The 17,774-nt window shown below is 44.6% G+C and overlaps 1 protein-coding gene across 2 annotated transcripts; it reads left to right on the forward strand.

Annotated features, from left to right (window-relative positions):
- Nucleotides 1-1,090: 1,090 nt before the first annotated feature.
- LOC307031538 (insulin receptor substrate 2-like) lies at nt 1,091-12,718 on the forward strand. 2 transcript variants are annotated; one of them, XM_079668731.1, is made up of 3 exons: nt 1,091-3,944; nt 4,148-4,650; nt 9,983-12,718. In XM_079668731.1, exons 1-3 carry the CDS (start codon nt 1,279-1,281, stop codon nt 9,985-9,987), a joined length of 3,174 nt encoding a protein of 1,057 aa, XP_079524857.1. In that variant the 5' UTR covers nt 1,091-1,278; the 3' UTR covers nt 9,988-12,718. The 2 variants fall into 2 exon arrangements, with proteins under 2 accessions (XP_079524857.1, XP_079524858.1); XM_079668732.1 differs by having other exon boundaries at nt 4,151-4,650.
- The last annotated feature ends 5,056 nt before the right edge of the window (nt 12,719-17,774 follow it).

Below are 17,774 nucleotides of genomic sequence, written 5' to 3' on the forward strand. Positions count from 1 at the left end.
ATGTGTGTTTTATATGCTCATTAAGAACTAGTTAAAACCCCCCATCAGCTATAGCATCTAATGCACACTGACACCTCATCAATAGAGTTGTAATCTGCTTTCTGGGAGATTATAAAGAGCAAACCATGTGTTTTTGGGCAGGGGGTCAACATGAGTTGACTACTGATGTTGAAGATCACATGGAGAATTAGTAACATAATTACCAAGATGATCTGATGAGCAGATGTCTGTTATCTTCCTCCTGACTTCTGACCGACCCCTTAAAAGTCTGCAGTTATCCATTTCTCTGCTCATGATCTAAACTAAGGAACAAAGTTTAGTTTGTTTTGCTAAACTCATGTGTAGGAAGAGTTATGTGCGAGCAGCCAGACGATGGCAGCATTTCTGCTGCGTGTTATGACACAGAAGCCTCTGACGCACATCTTTAGTCATCTCCTCTGTGAGATGACTGTTTTTCATTCAAAATAAACACTTTGTATCAATGCACCAAAGTGCAAAACAAGTGTATAATAGAATTAAATAACTGACAAAATAAGGTCCCTTCACTTCAGCTGATTTAACAACATACAGCAATAACTATTACCACATGCAGGATGGGAGATACATGCTGATGTGATGATAGGAGGATCCAGTTGGGGAGGAATACCCACAGGTTTAAATATAGACCACAACAAGGTTTATATAACAAATGGCACGTCAGGGTTGTTTACACTTTTACAGCCTCATAAATAAAGGGTTACAATCCAACATAATTTAAAAGCTTCATAAATCTAAATTGACTTTTCAATGACATTGTAAAAATAATAAAATGTTTGATGGAGGACTCAATCTACTGCAGTAAAACAGATATATAAAATTAGCACTCTATATACTTTCATTTTTTAACGCAGGAATTGGTTGTTTTTCTGATCTGTTCCTACCATAGGTTCCTACATGAGAGAGCTGTTGGGAAAGCAGTGGGCGGGGTTTGCTGCCTTGAATTATTGAATCAGCCAATAGGCAGCGTCAGAGCCGGTCGATGGACAGGCACGGCCCCTGCAGAGGCCCCGCCCCCCTATGACTCTGTGTTTTATTCTGTTTTTAGAGCAGCAGCGTCACATGTTGTTTTTATCCAGGATCGGATCAGTCCCGCTGCACTGTTGCTTCTACCGTGGCCGAGGACACATCTATAGACCTCTGCCATGGATTAAACACATTTTTAAAACGGGATATCATTAAAGTTTTTTTGCAAACGAGTTTTTTTATTGGTTCGCTTATCTGGAACTTGAAAAAAGAGAAATGGCAAGTCCGCCGGCGACGGGAGGACACCTGTTATCGAATGGGACGTACGGAGTGAAGAAGTGCGGATACCTGAGGAAGCAGAAACACGGACACCGGCGCTTCTTCGTGCTGCGGGAGCCGACGGAGCGCTGCCCTGCGCGGCTGGAGTATTATGAAAGCGAGAAGAAATGGAGGAACAAGTCCGCTGCCAAACGGGTCATCACTTTGGACTCGTGTCTGTGCGTAAACAAACGGGCCGACGCAAAACACAAGCACCTGATCGCCCTCTACACCAAGGACGAGTACTTCGCCGTGGCTGCAGACAACGAGCAGGAGCAAGAGAGCTGGTACTCGGTTCTGACTGATTTAATAGCCGAGGGGAAAGTGTACGACAGCCCTGCTTCTACCTCCTCTCTAGTGGGCTTTGAGGAAGCCAACTACGGACTGATCACTCCTGCAACAGCTGTCTATAAGGAGGTGTGGCAGGTCAACTTGAAATCCAAAGGTCTGGGTCAGATCAAGAACCTCACTGGAGTGTACAGGCTGTGTTTGTCCAGCAGGACCATCAGCTTTGTCAAACTGAACTCAGAAACAGCTGCTGTCAGTTTACAGCTCATGAACATCAGGAGATGCGGACACTCGGACACCTTTTTCTTTATAGAGGTGGGTCGCTCAGCTGTCACTGGGCCTGGGGAGTTCTGGATGCAGGCAGAGGACTCAGTGGTTGCACAGAACATCCATGAGACTATCCTTGAGGCCATGAAGGCCATGAAGGAGCTGTCAGAGTTCAGGCCGCGGAGCAAGAGCCAGTCTGCCAGCACTAACCCCATTTCCGTTCCCACACGACGCAACCTCAACAACCTCCCCCCCAGTCAGACAGGCCTGGTGAGGAGATCCAGGACAGATAGCATGGCAGCAAACTCCCCAGGGAGGAAATTCACATCATGTCGGATAAGAACGGCCAGCGAGGGGGACGGGAGTGTGACCCGGCCTGTGTCCATGTCCATATCTGTCAACGGGAGTCCCACCAGTCCCAACTCTGGGAATCTCCTCATCAGGTCCCACACGCTCAGCAGTGGGCGCACCTGCAGGATACTGGAGTCCTCCTCCAACCTGCACCACAGCCGCTCCATGCCCGTGTCCAACTCACCCCCAGGCACCTCAAGCCCCATAAGCATGTCCCCCAGGGGGGCCAGCATCTCCACTCCTGACAAGATCCGGCGGCCTTTTAGCTGCAGCGCCTCCATCTCTGGCTCCCTCAGTGACACTGGCTTCATGCTGTGTGATGATTACAGCTCCAGCCCAAGTGAACCCAGATTCATCCCCCTGACCCGCAGCGACACCCCCGACTCCCTGTCCAGCACGCCTCCATCCCGGGACATCAGCGACCCCTGTGGCTACATGATAATGGAGGGGGGAAATGTCACCAGGCCTAGGGTTGGGGTTGATGGCCTTGCATGTGACAACGCTTACAGGAAGAGGACGCACTCCCTCACCACGCCACGTCAACAGAGGGCTGTGGCGCCGCTGGCCTCAGCCTCCCTGGATGACTACACCCTCATGAGGATGGCTCACGGGCAGAACTCTCATTCCGCGTCGCCCAAAGTGTGCTACCCTGAGGACTACGGAGATGTTGAAATCGGGTCATCCAGGAGCTCCAGTAGTAACCTCGCTGATGATGGCTACATGCCGATGACGCCAGGCTTAACGGCCCAGTCTGGCAAAGTAGACTACATGCCCATGAGCCCCATGTGTGTCTCCGCACCGAAGCAGATTGTGAACGCTAGGGTCCATCCCCCGGCGACTGTGAGCGGCGGCTACAAAACCAACTCCCCCTGCAGCAGCTCTCTGGAGGACAGCGGCTACATGAGAATGTGGTGTAGCTCTAAATCGTCCATGGAGAGCTTAGACAGGAACGGTGAATACATGAACATGTCACCTGGAAACCCACCTCCACTCCAGACCCCCCCTGATTACTACTTGGGCCTGCTATCTGGGGAACATGCAGCAGTGAGGTCAGCGTACCAGGGCGGCTCTCTCACACTCCCTGCTAAACTCCAGGCCTCCAAGAATGAGGAGAGCAACCAGTATGTGTTGATGAGCCCCCAGAGTTTGAGGCAGAGGGTGGGGGAGTCAGACTATTATTCAGTGATGCAGCCCAGTGCAGCCCCTCTTAGCCCCTCCGTGCCCTCCCCAGTCAGGCATGGCCGGGCAGAGAGCCTGCCCTACAGAGGGAGGCTTGGCAGGCCTAACAGACTTTCTCTGGACACCCTGAGGACCCTGCCCAGCATGAACGAGCACCCCCTGCCCGGAGAACCCAGGAGCCCCGGGGAATACATCAACATTGACTTCAGCTGCGCCAGATTCTCCCCACCCTCCAATGTGTCCACGGAGAGCCAGTCTTCATCACTGGGCTCCAGCGGAGGGGGCCCCGGGAGGTCCTCTCTGTCAGACTACATGAACCTGGAGCTGGGTTCACACTCGCCCAAGGAGGCACACACTCCCGCTGAGCGCTTGGACACACTCCCAGAGTTATCTATGTGCTCAGAAGAGGACAGAGTGTACCATCTGGAGGGTGAGAAAGGATCTCAGGGCCTCTGTGACGAGGGGAAAAACGACTACACTGAGATGACATTCGGGATGACCAGCTCCCCACCACAGCTTGTTCCTCAGAACACCGCAAGGTATGTGCATCTGTGTTCTTTCTGTTTTCATTTATTATCATTAATTGTAATAGTCTTAGATTGATCACAAGCAAAGACAAACATTGTCTGATAATCAAAATTAATATTTATGTATTATTTTAAATAAGTATTTAAACAAATTTGCTGTTTGACCCTATTTGACCAGTATGAAAATAAAGGCTTCTTTCTGACTAACTCTCCAGCAGCCAGAGCAGCAGGGAGAGGAGGCTCTCTCTGGAGGACCAGGGTGTCCCAGAATGCATTGGGGCCTTCCTGCTCGGGGGCACCTCTTCCTCCGCAGTTGACCCCGACTGCTCCGCCAAGGTGATCCGGGCCAACCCTCAGGGCCGTCGGCGGCACAGCTCCGAGACCTTCTCCTCCACCGCCACCGTGACCCCGGTGTTCCCCTCCTTCGCCCGCGGGGACATGATGAAGAGGCACAGCTCCGTGGAGAACATCTCGTCCCGGAGCAGCGAGGGGTCGGACGAGGAGTACGGCAACAGCCCTGTGAACCGGCAGAGCTCGGCCGGGTATGCCAACGGACTGAACTACATTGCCTTGAACCTGCTGGACAACAGGGACGTGGAGAAATGCGAGGGCCTGGCTGGCTTCAAACCCACCAGCAGCTGCAAAGGGGGCATCAATGGATTACACAGCTCCCCGTATGTGTGTCTGGGATTCAAGGAGGCCGCAACCACTGCCAAAGGTGAGTGAGGTTGCTGTCAGATGTGTTGTTGTTGAATAATTTATCCCCACTCTAGCTGGAAAGCTCCATTATTTTAAACAGAAGTCAGTTTGGCTTTGCTGTAAGAAAAGAAAGCTGCACTGTACAGTTAAGAGAGCCAAAAGGAAAAACAATGATGCATGCAATCTTGTCCTTCCTCCAGATTCAAATTCAAACTGGCTGTGTGGATTTCAAAGTACGTACGTAGGTGGTGCTGACGCAGCCTGCAGGAGCTCCTCCTAAGCTCCTACTTCTGAGTACTATTCTCTGCGATTGAACAAACATGTAGTGTCAAAAGGAAGTCTTCTGATTTTATTTGCAATCAATCACACCTTTTTTCAATTGTTTTGCTCCTTCTATATCTGATATTTTCCCACAACATGTGAACGCAGCAGAAGGCTGCTAGGAAACGTGACCAGGCTGAGAGCTCTGAAGTAAACAAGCCCCACGAAAGCACAGAGCCGGATGCTGCCTCTGCACACACTATAAATACACAAGCAGATATTTGGATTCCACCAACGCTTATTGTGAATGAGAGGAATGATAGATTCCTCATAAAACACAACTATTAGTGAGGTCTGCTAACGGGGCCTCTGGCATTTCCGGCTGTTGTTTTTTCAGTTGGGTAGGCTTTAGGATGTGTTGCACATCAATGTGACCTCCATGGACCTCGTGTTTCCCACCATCCCATAATCAATAGTGTCCCAGAATATCCCAGGGAACCGCTGCGGCGTGGGATAGCAGACGTTGTAAACAAATCAGGAACAGCAGAATGTTGACATTAAAGCCACGTTTGACCCTTCGCCGTTTAACAGGCACACAGTGAACTCACATGTGTTTGTGAGCACGTAGAGGGGGGGTAGGAGAAAGAGAATGGGGGGGGGGGGGGGGCAGGGGGTTTACGCTGAAATGTGAGGCCCAGCACAAGTGGATATGTGTTGTGTCCTTGTAGGCAGTGAGGGAGAACAACAAAGTGGGCGAGTTGCTATGCGGCCATCAGGTAACTGGATGTCACGGTGCACATTCCTGGCTGAGCGTGTTTGAAAAGTGGCTGCGAGAGGGGGCTTGTTTTTGTCCCGGCTCCAGGCCATTTGAATAGGAAGTGGCTTTTATTTCAACACATGGCCCCTGTGTATAGGGAGAAGTTATATTAGGTTTCATTTAGAGCAGGAAAAGGCTATATAAGTTGTTATTATTGTTCAGGAATGAAGAAAAACAGCCACTACAGAATGGGAATTCAGTTTGTTGCAATTGGCTGTTTTCAAGTTAAACAGGCTTTAATAATGGCCCCTGTGTCCATCTGTTTGTTTGTATGTGTTCTGTAATCATATTTGCAATGGAGTCCAAATATCTTTGTGGTCTTGTAAAGTTGTTCCAGTAAGCAGTGGGAGGGTCTGAGTCGAGCACATACATGTGGGGACTGTAGCACGTACGCATGCAGAGCAGTCGGGGTGTGTTTTCCTCACAGGGAGCCTCTTTTTTTGTCCCCTTCTTTTTTTCCAGCCTGCATCAGTGAACAGTTTGGCGGGGATGTGCAAAGAGAGTGGCCTGTATTTGTTTTCCAGTTTGTGGGAGAGCGTGCATAATGGGGCAGGATGGCACGTGCTCTCCACTGCCATTCTGCCTCATTAGGCTGTTCACTTAGCAGAAGTAAGACAAGCAGAGAGTGGGGGGGATGCAGCAGTGGAGGGGCTTTTTGTTCAAGAAACAAATAAAGTCATCGGTGGGCCCCTTTCAACCAAGGTGCTTGTTTACTGACGAAGCGGGGTGAAGGAGCTCAAAGTGCACCGCTTGGGTTTTTTGGTGCTAGGCCCCACTGTTTTTCAGGAGGTGAAGCTATACCCCCCCCCCCCCCCCCCGCAACATGTGCCATCCAGACCCAAAAGTCTGCAGCTTTTCATTCCTTCCCCGTCCGACCCTCACAGGCAATTGGCTGGAATGAGAACTTCTAATGGAATGCTGCAGCTCTTGAGGCGAGTGTTTGTCAGGATCAAAGTGCAACCAAAACAATCAAATGCCCCTTGGAATTTCCCCCCCCCCATATGACGCCCGTGACTGCATTCCTGGTCACATAACCCTGGAGCTTTACGTTGTTTTGGTGCTCCAACTCCAGTCAGATTAGATGTCTTAATGCCTGGCGTACAAGTCAGCTTTTTGTTTACCTGTTATTCTGTCTGAGTGTGATTTAGAGGTGGTGTTTACCTCTGCCCTAACCTGAGCCGTCGCCTCTGCTAGCCGCAGCTCAGCCAGGTGGATGTTCTTTACCAGACTCAGATTAGCCGAGTCAGCCGTCTCTGTTTCCACGGCCCACATCTAGCTAATACCTTTATCTTCCCTCTGACGATTCAAGAAGCTTGATTTGCAATGTGAGATGATTTTTACTATGCTTACACTCGCATATGAGCATTGCCTTTTACCAGGCGTGTTGATAATCCTCATCATAGCAGGTGTAAGATAGGGATGGGGGATTTTGCTAGGAGCTTTCAGTAAGTTGTGGCAACATAATTGATATCATTTTTGCTATATTCCTTATATTTTTTATATTGAACATTAATCTAAGGAGTTTTCTGTAGGTGTTATAACATAGTGTTGTTGATTTTTATTTTTATTCTATACATTTATATATTTTTTAAATATATATCCATTTAGGTTTTTTATTAATTACATGTATTTATTTATTTTCTAAAACATTTATTTAAATTTTTTTCAGTTATATTCACAGTATCAGTATATCGTTTTAATTTTACCTTTTTCTTTGTATTTTTTATTATTTTGTCAATTATTTTGTATTGGAACATCGAGCAGCCCTAGAAGTAAGAGAAGAAGGAGAGTTAAGTAAGGATAAAGGGACCAAGAATGCAGGGGCCTTTCCTGAGTGCATGTGGCAGATGGCCACTCTCTGATGTGAGTGTGTGTACTTTGGAGGGACATGGGGTGGAAATGGAGCCTTAAACACCTGCCAATCTGCCTTGTCTTCACATACATGTAAGCCCATTACCCATTACCCTTCCACTAATACTTTAACATATAATTCTTTCTCCTACACACACACATCCACACCTACTCAATATCCCTCCACTAATGACTGTCCGCCATCTGCCGCACCCACAGGCTGCGCAGAGCATGATCATGGGCATCATGTATGAGTGTGTGTGTGTGTAATTTATCGGCCAGATTAGAAGCATTCGTGTCCTTCTCCATAAATCCCATTCCCTCTCGGCGCCATCCAGTCAGTAGTATTGTGAGTGATGTCATCCCGGATCTCAATGCACCCGGAGCATGTATATCTCTGTATGATGTGCGTGTGCGTTACGATGTTAGAGGGTGCAGCGAGCGAAAGGGGTCTAGCTGCACAGCCATGCATGCCTAACTCGCTCTGAGCATGCTCAGTAGAAGCACAGGGATTTAGATGACATAATCCTGGTATTTTTTTACATTTTGTAGACCAAATTGTAGACTTTGACTTTGGCATAAGGAATGCGTTGATTCTACTTTTTCCACTTTTGGAATTTGGCCAACATGATTACTTTGTGGCTTCATTTTCTAGCTGGCACATTTTGTTCTGGCATTAGCGTAAAAGTGACACCTGATTTCAACCATCCATCAGCCTGATTGTTCAATCCAGCCCTGCTTACACACACAAACACACACACACACACACACACACACACACACACACACACACACACACACACACACACACACACACCAGCTGTTGAATACTTTATTACAATCTGCGTCAGACCTGCGTTGAATCTGAGATCTCTCAAACATAACATAGCAAAAAGCCAAGGCAGGAAATCCAGAAATGCCATGTCACTTGATATATATCGAGAACAAACGTGCACACGTAACACCGCAGTCAGAGTTTCCAGCCAGTGTGTATTTGTGTGTTTCGTGGCGCGGGGAGGAGGGGGGCTAAAGTAGGCCGGGATGTTCCAGACTGAAGCGCTAGCTGCTAGATAACTGCGTGGCCAGCGTTCCCCACATTTAGCCAGCCACGGCTCCAGATGAGATTACAGCCTCTGTGGCGAGATTAGACGGCATGGGGTAGATCAGCAGCTACTCCACGGGGAGCAGCTGGCTAATACGTAACACAAGGTGTGTTTATCCTGTCCAGATCTCAGGTCAGCGTAATTGCGACAGAAACCTGCATAGAAATTGGCTAGAAAATTATAAGATAAATAGAGTAATATCTTTGTATATGCATTTTAATAGTACATTTTATAAGGAACAGGGATTCACTTTGCATAGTGTCCTCAACTCTCCTCTGTTTATAATTGTTTCGAATAGAAATAAGCATTAAGACTTCTTTTCTTAGATGAGAACTGCTTGACTCCGAGCTCCAAAAATGGCAACTTTTCTGTTACTAAGAAAAGCCTCGCTTTCAGCCCAACCGCCTCTCATTTTTGAGGTTATCCAACTGTTTTTGTAAGAGTTTCATCAGCCCTACTCTGATAGAAGTTTCCAAACCTCAATACAACCATGCAATCCTTGTGTGGTTTCATGACACATGGAGCATATTGTCCTCGTGGAAGTAAGGGGCCCTTTCCCTCACCTTTTAACCATTAGCCCAGCTTCCAGTTGACCCAGTGCCCCTCCCCCATCCCCTCCACTCTAAATCCTTCCTCCGTTCTGCTTTCACAACCCCTCTTCCTCATCCTTCATAATGATAAATTCCACTATAAACGCACCCTCAGTTTCGGTATAATATCAGAGATGCATCATGTACTGGTTCTCCTCCGCTCACTGTGTGTCCATAGCAACACGGCAGCGCGACAGGAGACCCCCACCCCCCATTGCTCTACATCCCAGATTATGTAATAACGACCGTTGCCATCCAGCTTCCCACTTCCAGCCTCCCCCCCCCCCCCCTGCCGTCCTTTAAGTGGCAACAAACAGCTGGTGTGTAAAGACATGACACCTACCATCAAACTTGTACACATCAAATAAGACATCAGACTAAATATCAGCATAATGAACATTAAAAACAAACCATTTCACACGTCTCAAATCCGTCCTATGGTACTTGTTTGTGCAGCACACTGTGTTCTTGTTATTCGAGCTGCGTGTTCCAGTGTCTCCTTGTTATTGTGGCACAAGCTAATCTGAAGGGGTTCACACTGTACAGTAGACTGTTCTCTCATGTCTGCAGTCTCAAAGCTCTGCATTGTTGGCACAAGTGTTGTTTTTTGGAAAATAATCAGACCATTTTTCTTTTACAATTAGAAAGTAGACATTTAAGCTTGCCAAAGAGTGTTATACTTATAATCACAAGATATTTCCACTAACTCCCTCTTTTCCCCTCTTTCAGACTGAAGGTCTCGTCTGTCCTCTGACTTGGCGTCTTCACCAACCTGCTGCTGGAAACAAGAAATCGACTTTGCCCTACCACTGGGCCCTAAAAGACTGTCTGGACCCTCAGCATCACTCTCACATACTTACGAAACAAGCAGGTCATCGTCTATGCATGTCATGAATTCGCTGGAGGCAACACAGGTGTGCTTGTGTGTGTGTGTGTGTGTGTGTGTGTGTGTGTGTGTGTGTGTGTGTGTGTGTGTGTGTGTGTGTGTGTGTGTGTGTGTGTGTGTGTGTGTGTGTGTGTGTGTGTGTGTGTGTGTGTGTGTGTGTGTGTGTGTGTGTGTGTGTGTGTGTGTGTGTGTGTGTGTGTGTGTGTGTGTGTGTGTGTGTGTGTGTGTGTGTGTGTGTGTGTGTGTGTGTGTGTGTGTGTGTGTGTGTGTGTGTGTGTGTGGGCGGATGTGTGTGTGGGCGGATGTGTGTGTGGGCGGATGTGTGTGTGTGTGTGGGCGGATGTGTGTGTTGGTGTGTCTAATGTTCACTGCGCTTTCAGAGGCCATTTTTCACTTGACCCACATTGTGGCGCAAGCACAGAAGCAAAGATAGTCAGAATATAAAAATAGTTGAATGGTACCCTGATACTATTTATTTACTTGAGGTTAGTTTTAAGACTGCCTGTATGAGTGCGAGTGTGTTCCTGAGACAAATTACGACCAATCTGTATGACAATGGAAAACGACACCTACTATACAAATGGCCCAGGGAGCGAAGATACCAAGGTACACTGATATAACTATATTTAGATGAGATATGTTATTTATTTTTGGTAGATGAATGTTTGATAAGACCTACCCAATGCCTTAATGTCTATATTGTCCTTATGTTTTCTATGAGATAAGAGATACATATTATATTACAGTGAGTCTGTTTGGACCTCTATATTGTTATTCTATTGTGGACATTTAGCTTAAAATATGATTTCAGAAATATACAGTACATTGGGGCTGCTTGACATCTGATTTATCTTATGGATATTAAAGTATTTTCTTAATGACACATTTCTTATTTATTCTAACCTAGTTTATTTTTTGTCCAATCAAAGCGCTGGACTTACAGAAATATATTTCTAAATGTCTTTAAGAGTTATGCATGTGTTTGTAACTCAGCTCAGACCCCACAACACCAGGCATCTGATTGCACTGTTCCTCTCACAGTTCCTCACTTGAGCCTGAAAACCTCACACACTCCTACCTTCAAACCTATTGACTGCTGTTGAGCAAAATGCAGGACACCCTGCTGTGATATATTTTGACGGTACAACTGTATAGTTAAAGTGACGACGAAGGGCCAATGAAAACTGTCAGGGTTGGGGCACAGCCGAGACGTTTTCTGGTCATCCAACGAGGGCTAAAGTAAGGGGAAAAGGGGTTGGCAGTGCGGGACAATCACAAAAAAAGTAAAAGTAGGGAGGCCACATCTGGCACCAACAAGGAGATTTACTGGAGAAACAAGTTTAGTCAGATATTTTGTTTTAACAATATCTGAATTGCAGTTGACAGCAAATAGTTTGATCAGGCTGAAAATAATGATAAAAATGTTACAAGTTAAAGCAAGAATATATTTCACGAAGTGACAACTATTTAACAATGTCAGGACAATGCTAAATAATGGCACACTTTAGCTGTCATTAGTTAGGCTACCATTAACAACTGGTCAAAGGCCTAGCGACGGTGTGCTTTATTGATGCTAAATTCATTTAAACGTCATAGTCTTTGTTTTAATCTGAACCAACATTGTGCTCTAAAGAGAAATGATTAGTCAAAATGTATACAAACTCCAAAATGGCCTCCAGTGGGTTAATATTATCTGAAAGCCCTCTAAGCTCTCCTCACATTGTAGTGTTTGCGTCATCCACTGTGCCGACTCCAACTGGCTCACCACCTCTTTAGTGTACAGCAGATTGTAAAAATGAAAACCATGTCTGAATGTATCGCTGAACTGGTGGGAACAACACACAAACACAAGGTGGACAACGGTTTTGACAGAGTTGAATAATATTGGAGCTACTACGCTAAGTTTTATTTATCTGCAGATTCTTGAAGGTATATATTTTGTACATAGAAACAGTTTGACTAAAACAATCTATTGAAAATACACTTAGATTTTATGTTGCAATGATATTCCTGTGTAAAGACTTTGGCTACAGATTTTTCAAATGGGGGTTTTTCTTCTGGGTTGTACAGGTTATTGTATGCTTTTCTCCCTCACAGTCTCAGTGACTATATGAAAATATACTGTCTATTTTATTAAAGAGATCTCTTTGCCTTGTTGACACACTTTACCCCAATGGCATATGCAATAGTGACATGAATACAATCTAGTTTACAACCGTGGAACCAAATGTAACATTGCATTGATGATTTTTTTTCTTTTTATTGCGAGCAGAAGCTGCTTTTCTCCTTGTACATTTCTCTCTCTGCCAAGTGTTTTTGTTTTTGTCGCTGGGAATTTTGTTCTTGACATGTTTCCAAGCGCTTTCCCCATTTCTGTGTCCATGGACAGAATCAGATTGATCTTCACTCAGTCTGAATGTGTCGTTGTCTTCCATTGTACATAATTCAATATACTGTTTATTGTGATGCTCACAAGAGATGATTATTATGATTTTTAAATTCTGGTAGTCCAGTATTGCTTTTGTCTGTATTGATTATGGATAGCAACATACAGAAATAAATGAATTTATTTAAACGTGTATACTTTGTCTGTATTTTTTTCACATTTACATTTGAGTAAATTACTGTTGTCCAAGATTAAGACCTGAGTAAAATATCATTTTAGAATTCTATATGATATAAAATGTAAATATGAATACAACAATGTGTTATTTTGTTGTTGAAACGTTGCATAGTGTCACTTTAATTGGTTTATTCCCAAAAGAAACTGATTCAAAAGGTTTTTTCTTTAAGACTACAAATCCCATCCTGCCCCTCTCCTTCTTCGCATTTGGCACAAAGTCTAATAGCTTCCTGACTGTCAATAGAGGAGGATGTCCTACTGTACCTCCGTCCTGTATGGAGAGAGGCTGAACTCTCCCTCTCTGCTAAGTGTTTTTATTTTAAACGGAGGCAGAGGCAGGAAGCCCATACTGAGCCAATGACTTCCTGCCAAGCCACGCGTCTCCTGAACGGACTGCGTAATCATTGGGTCCTTCTCACTTCGGTTAAATGGAATCCTTGCGTCCCTCACTTGCATGGGAGCCTGCCTATTTATAAAATAAAATAAGAACTAATTCTCCAAAAAGATAAAAGCCATTCTTAAAATGTATAAGCGAACAATAGTTTGATTAATATTGATTAGAGTGCAACAAATAAATAAAAATAATTCAGAGAAGAAAAAGAGATATGTTATCTATCAAAACCCAGTTAGATTAACATTCATTGGATTGCACACTTTGTTTGTTTGTTTGGATATAGCAAATTAACATTTTAAATAGCACTTAATGACTGACTGAATGGAAATGACAATAAATGAAAATGTAAAACGAAAAAAGCGATCATGAAAATGTTTCCAAAAAATGAAAAAATGATTTTTGACCACTTTGTTGTTCAGATATATCACATATTTGTAACTAAATGATACATTAATTGAAACAAAACACGGTATAAACCGAGGAGTGACTCCCGTGAGGTTCATGTATTTTCTTCACTCCGCTGGGAAACTGCTCTCATGTCAAGAAGCATCAGCGATACACAGTAAGGGGGCGGGGTGAGTGTCTGAGGATTTCATCGAAGGATGGTCTGGTGGTTCCTCGATTATAGCTCCTCCATTATTGCTCCTCGCTCCTCGCTCCTCGGTCCTCAGGCAAAAATAAGGCCATTGGGACCATAGATATATATGAACATATATATATCTATGATTGGGACGCTACTCAAGATGGCGCAGACAAATCAACTTCCGGTGAGACCGAGCCCGAGGAACGAGGAAATGAAAAATAAGAGAAGTGAGAAAGTGCCATAGTCTGGAGGTCAGCAGGTTCGAAACATGCAGTAAACAACTGTCTATCTCCCACTCACTCACATCCAGCTGTCACATAGGAACGTTGTGTTTCTTTACCATGCAGTTATCTTTTTACACCATACAGATATAGGAATATTTTCCATTTACAAGGTTACATTGCTTATCTTTGGTTAATTAAAGGGTACACAGAAATGTGTCTAGTCCTGCAAAAATTGTTTTGATTCTCCAAGGTTTTAAGAATATTGCTGTCAAAAGTGAATAGAATTGTGTTATTTTAAGTATATATTTAATATTAATTGATTTGCTATCTTTCAGAGGGTTAGGGTGAGGTGGATAGATACAAACTGATACCAATAACATGTCTGCAGGTTATGTATGACATTTTTTAATTTGTACAATTGCTTTTTGATCTGAGATGGGGACAATGGCCAACATTAAACCTTCTAAACATGTCATCATGTTAGCATGTTGATGTGAAAACAAAATGGAATAGGCCTCAATGCAGCCAAATCAACGACTTGTTTTTTTTAAAGGCTCAACAAAACCCCAAAAGCATGATGGAGACCAAGACGGTAAAATCAAAGTTTGAGTTTACTCGTGGTCGAGAATAAGCATGCAGGGTAGACGAGGCTGGCTTATCCAATAGGCATCAGGCTAAAGGGCAGGAGTCCAAAAAGCAGGCAGCGGGTCAAAACAGGCAAAGCCCAGGCAGGGAAAAATAAGATGTCTGGAACGCTAAGGCTGTTTTTGAAAAACATACCACACTTACAATGTCCTTATAATGCTTTAATATTCTTTATGGACACCAAGCTTTCACCTTTCCAGTACAGACGCAACATGAACACACACACACAAGCAGCCACTGAGGGCACTCCTCTAGCTGGTGTGTAATAATTAGCAGTGTGACAGTGTGACAGTGTCAGTGGGGCTCCGCTCTGCTGCCAGGCAGAAACCAGCCTTACATAAGAGCACACCACCAATCCACCAGGAAAGACACAATGTTCCTCACCCCTCTGCACTGACTGTCTGTCAGGGAAACTATTGTTTATTTGTATTTGTACGGGCAAACCACAGGAGAAGTACGTAAAAGCAGGAGTCCGTTGCGTGATCTTACGTTGTCATAAAGAACAGCTTGTCTCAGGGGAGTGGATTTCTCAAGCCTTTGTCAAAACAGTTAAAGGCTCCTAAAATACAGTTAACAGGATGCTGCTTTGAAGTGTGTGTTTATCTGATCTATTTCTGAATGCCCTCAATTCTTCCCAAATTTAGAATCACATTCACAAAATCACATGCTTGTAAACGCACGCAGACGAGCAGGAAAGAATGCATCATGGCCGCAGCGCTGGTGCCATGCGAGCTGCTTCATCATCATCGTCACACGATCTTGAGGCTCGAACTTGTGACATTTATTTTGCCTTGAAGTCTTCGAAGATCAGTACATTTCCAGTAAGTCGAATCGTTCCTTCACTGAGGACAATACACACAGTTAAATACTTCATTTGATTCCACACAGCCATTTGCAGATACACTGCAAGCTTCCATTTTAATAGGATTTATAGACAACATGGGCAACAACCATATACTTTTTTTAGTGGATAGCAACATCATATATCGACTTTGTATTCACGGTAAATTGGTTCGATATACAGGTCAACTGAATCGGGAAGAGTATCCACTGGGAAATGAACCCAGGCCTGATTTGTTGGCGCTCAGAGAGAAGCCGTACTGGAAATCATCATGTGAAATATACCTAAAACGGCAATTGTGTATGTACAGTATGTACTCAATGCACATTATAACAGCATGCATGTGGTATGCGGTGCTGATTAGGGTTTTAAAAAGAAAATGGCTGCTCTTTTTGCACTCTCGTCCACCCTGTGCTCGGGCCTCCCTGCCAGCTTGCTGCCGTTCTGGGCTGCGGCTCTTCAGGGGATTTGAGAGGCGCTGGCCCCATTATTTCTCCCTGAATCAGCCTAAGGAGGGTTTCAGCCGGGCTCATTGAATTTAGCCGCGCAGCAGCAGGGAGGAGCTGTGACCCACTTACAGTAGCTCTCCACGGAAGACACCACAGAGGCGCACAGCGTAACATGAAAACGTAACATACTGACATATATTTCAGAGATACTATACTGAATCAAATCCTAATGGGAATAGATTGCTTTCATTATGCAAGCAAACACGTTTTAACCTACATCTTAGGATCACGTGGTCTTTCACTGATTGACAAAATGGTGCCATGTTGACAAAATACCCATACAAGTGCTACATGCTGATGTATCTTTGCTTATATAATTATAGAGAGTGAGTGTTAGTCCTAAAACCCAAAAATGAGTCAGAATTGAGCATTTTAGAACTTCCCTCACAGTTTTTGGAAAATGTTTAAAATAAGGTCTCTGGTTAACACAAGCTTTAGAGACGTTAACATACTTAAAACATAAAACACATCAGTAAATACGCAATTTTGGTTGCTTTTAAGTGCCTTCAAAAGGACGTTGCTAACATTGTTCACTTTTATTTGTATTTTGATAGTTTGGTAGCATTACGTTTACAAAAGTAATGGATCTGCATACTTCTTCCACCACTGATTGCAGGATAAACACAGGTGTAATATATCCAATGTGTGTCACACCAATTCTACTGAGTCAGCTTTGCACAATACCAGGCCCTGACCCACCTAAATGGAACAAGGCCATAATTAATGTTATAAATTACACCTATGTTTACCTTGCAATGACATGTCAAAATGGCTTCTGAGAAAAAAGGGTCTATTCATCCTGGGTAGGACATAAATGTGAGTACCACATTTCATGGAATCATCCCGTAGTTGTTTCTGCAAATGTAGAGTTCAACGTAGAGGAAACAGAGGGGTTCATTCTCTGGGGATCATGAATTGCTGTACCAAAATCTGCGGCTCCCGATTTGTACACAGGTTGTAAAGAGGCTTTGTCCCTTTGCATTGTTCACTGTTCTTTTTCTTTTTGTATTCTTGGGAAAAAGCCGGCAGAGAGCTGTAGGAAGCGAGAGGTGATTCGGTCAGCGACTATCTTGATAAGTTGACAGCACTCTCGTTGCCTCTTCCTCCCGGAGCAACGGCAGCACTCGTTACAGAAAGGCCAACAGGTCAATCAGACCTGATGCATTCTCTCTGAACCTTTTTGGCTTTTCTCAGCCATCACGTTTGAATTTTTTCCCAGACAGAAAGCTGCCTCAGGGAAAGAAATGTGAATGCTTGGCTTAATATTTGAAGGGTGGGCATTTTTCATTTGTCATTTTAGAATTCTTGCTGTAATGGCAATGAAGGGTTCTAAGTTAAGATGTCTGCTTAGGAGTCTTACAGATCCAGTGTTGTTTGGTACTCATATTCCAACCTGTAATGCTCAAACAACAATCTTCAAAAGAGAAACCATTGTATTTTTACCTTTGAGGGTACGTGCATGTGACTTTGTGTGTGTGTGTGTGTTTCAATGGAAAGTCTCTGGGTCCATGGCATTCAGTCTCCACGTGTTTGGACAGCATGTGGAGCCCAGGTCCCGCCCACTGCTCACAAACCCTCCTGCTGCTGTTTACCACACTGCCAGTGAAGTGGAAGACTCCAGCCTGCCGGTCCACATGCCGTCTTATCAGCCGACACTCTCGCAGCTCGTAAACATGTTTTGTAACGGAAATGTTCTGGCAAAAGACTGTTGTAAAAGAGCTAGTCGATTCATTTGGCTTCTTATGATGAGTTAAGAAGTAAATAATGAATATAAACAAATTTCTACAAAAGAAGTTTTAGCAGGCTTTTGGTTTTG

This window comes from Notothenia rossii, assembly GCF_949606895.1.
Source record: "Notothenia rossii genome assembly, chromosome: 3".
Classification (NCBI taxonomy): domain Eukaryota; kingdom Metazoa; phylum Chordata; class Actinopteri; order Perciformes; family Nototheniidae; genus Notothenia; species Notothenia rossii.

Coding starts and splice junctions, on each gene's coding strand:
- LOC307031538 (XM_079668731.1), top strand. CDS start 1,279: ATGGCAAGTCCGCCGGCGACGGGAGGACACCTGTTATCGAATGGGACG. Junction 3,945..4,147: donor GTTCCTCAGAACACCGCAAG/GTATGTGCATCT, acceptor CTAACTCTCCAG/CAGCCAGAGCAGCAGGGAGA.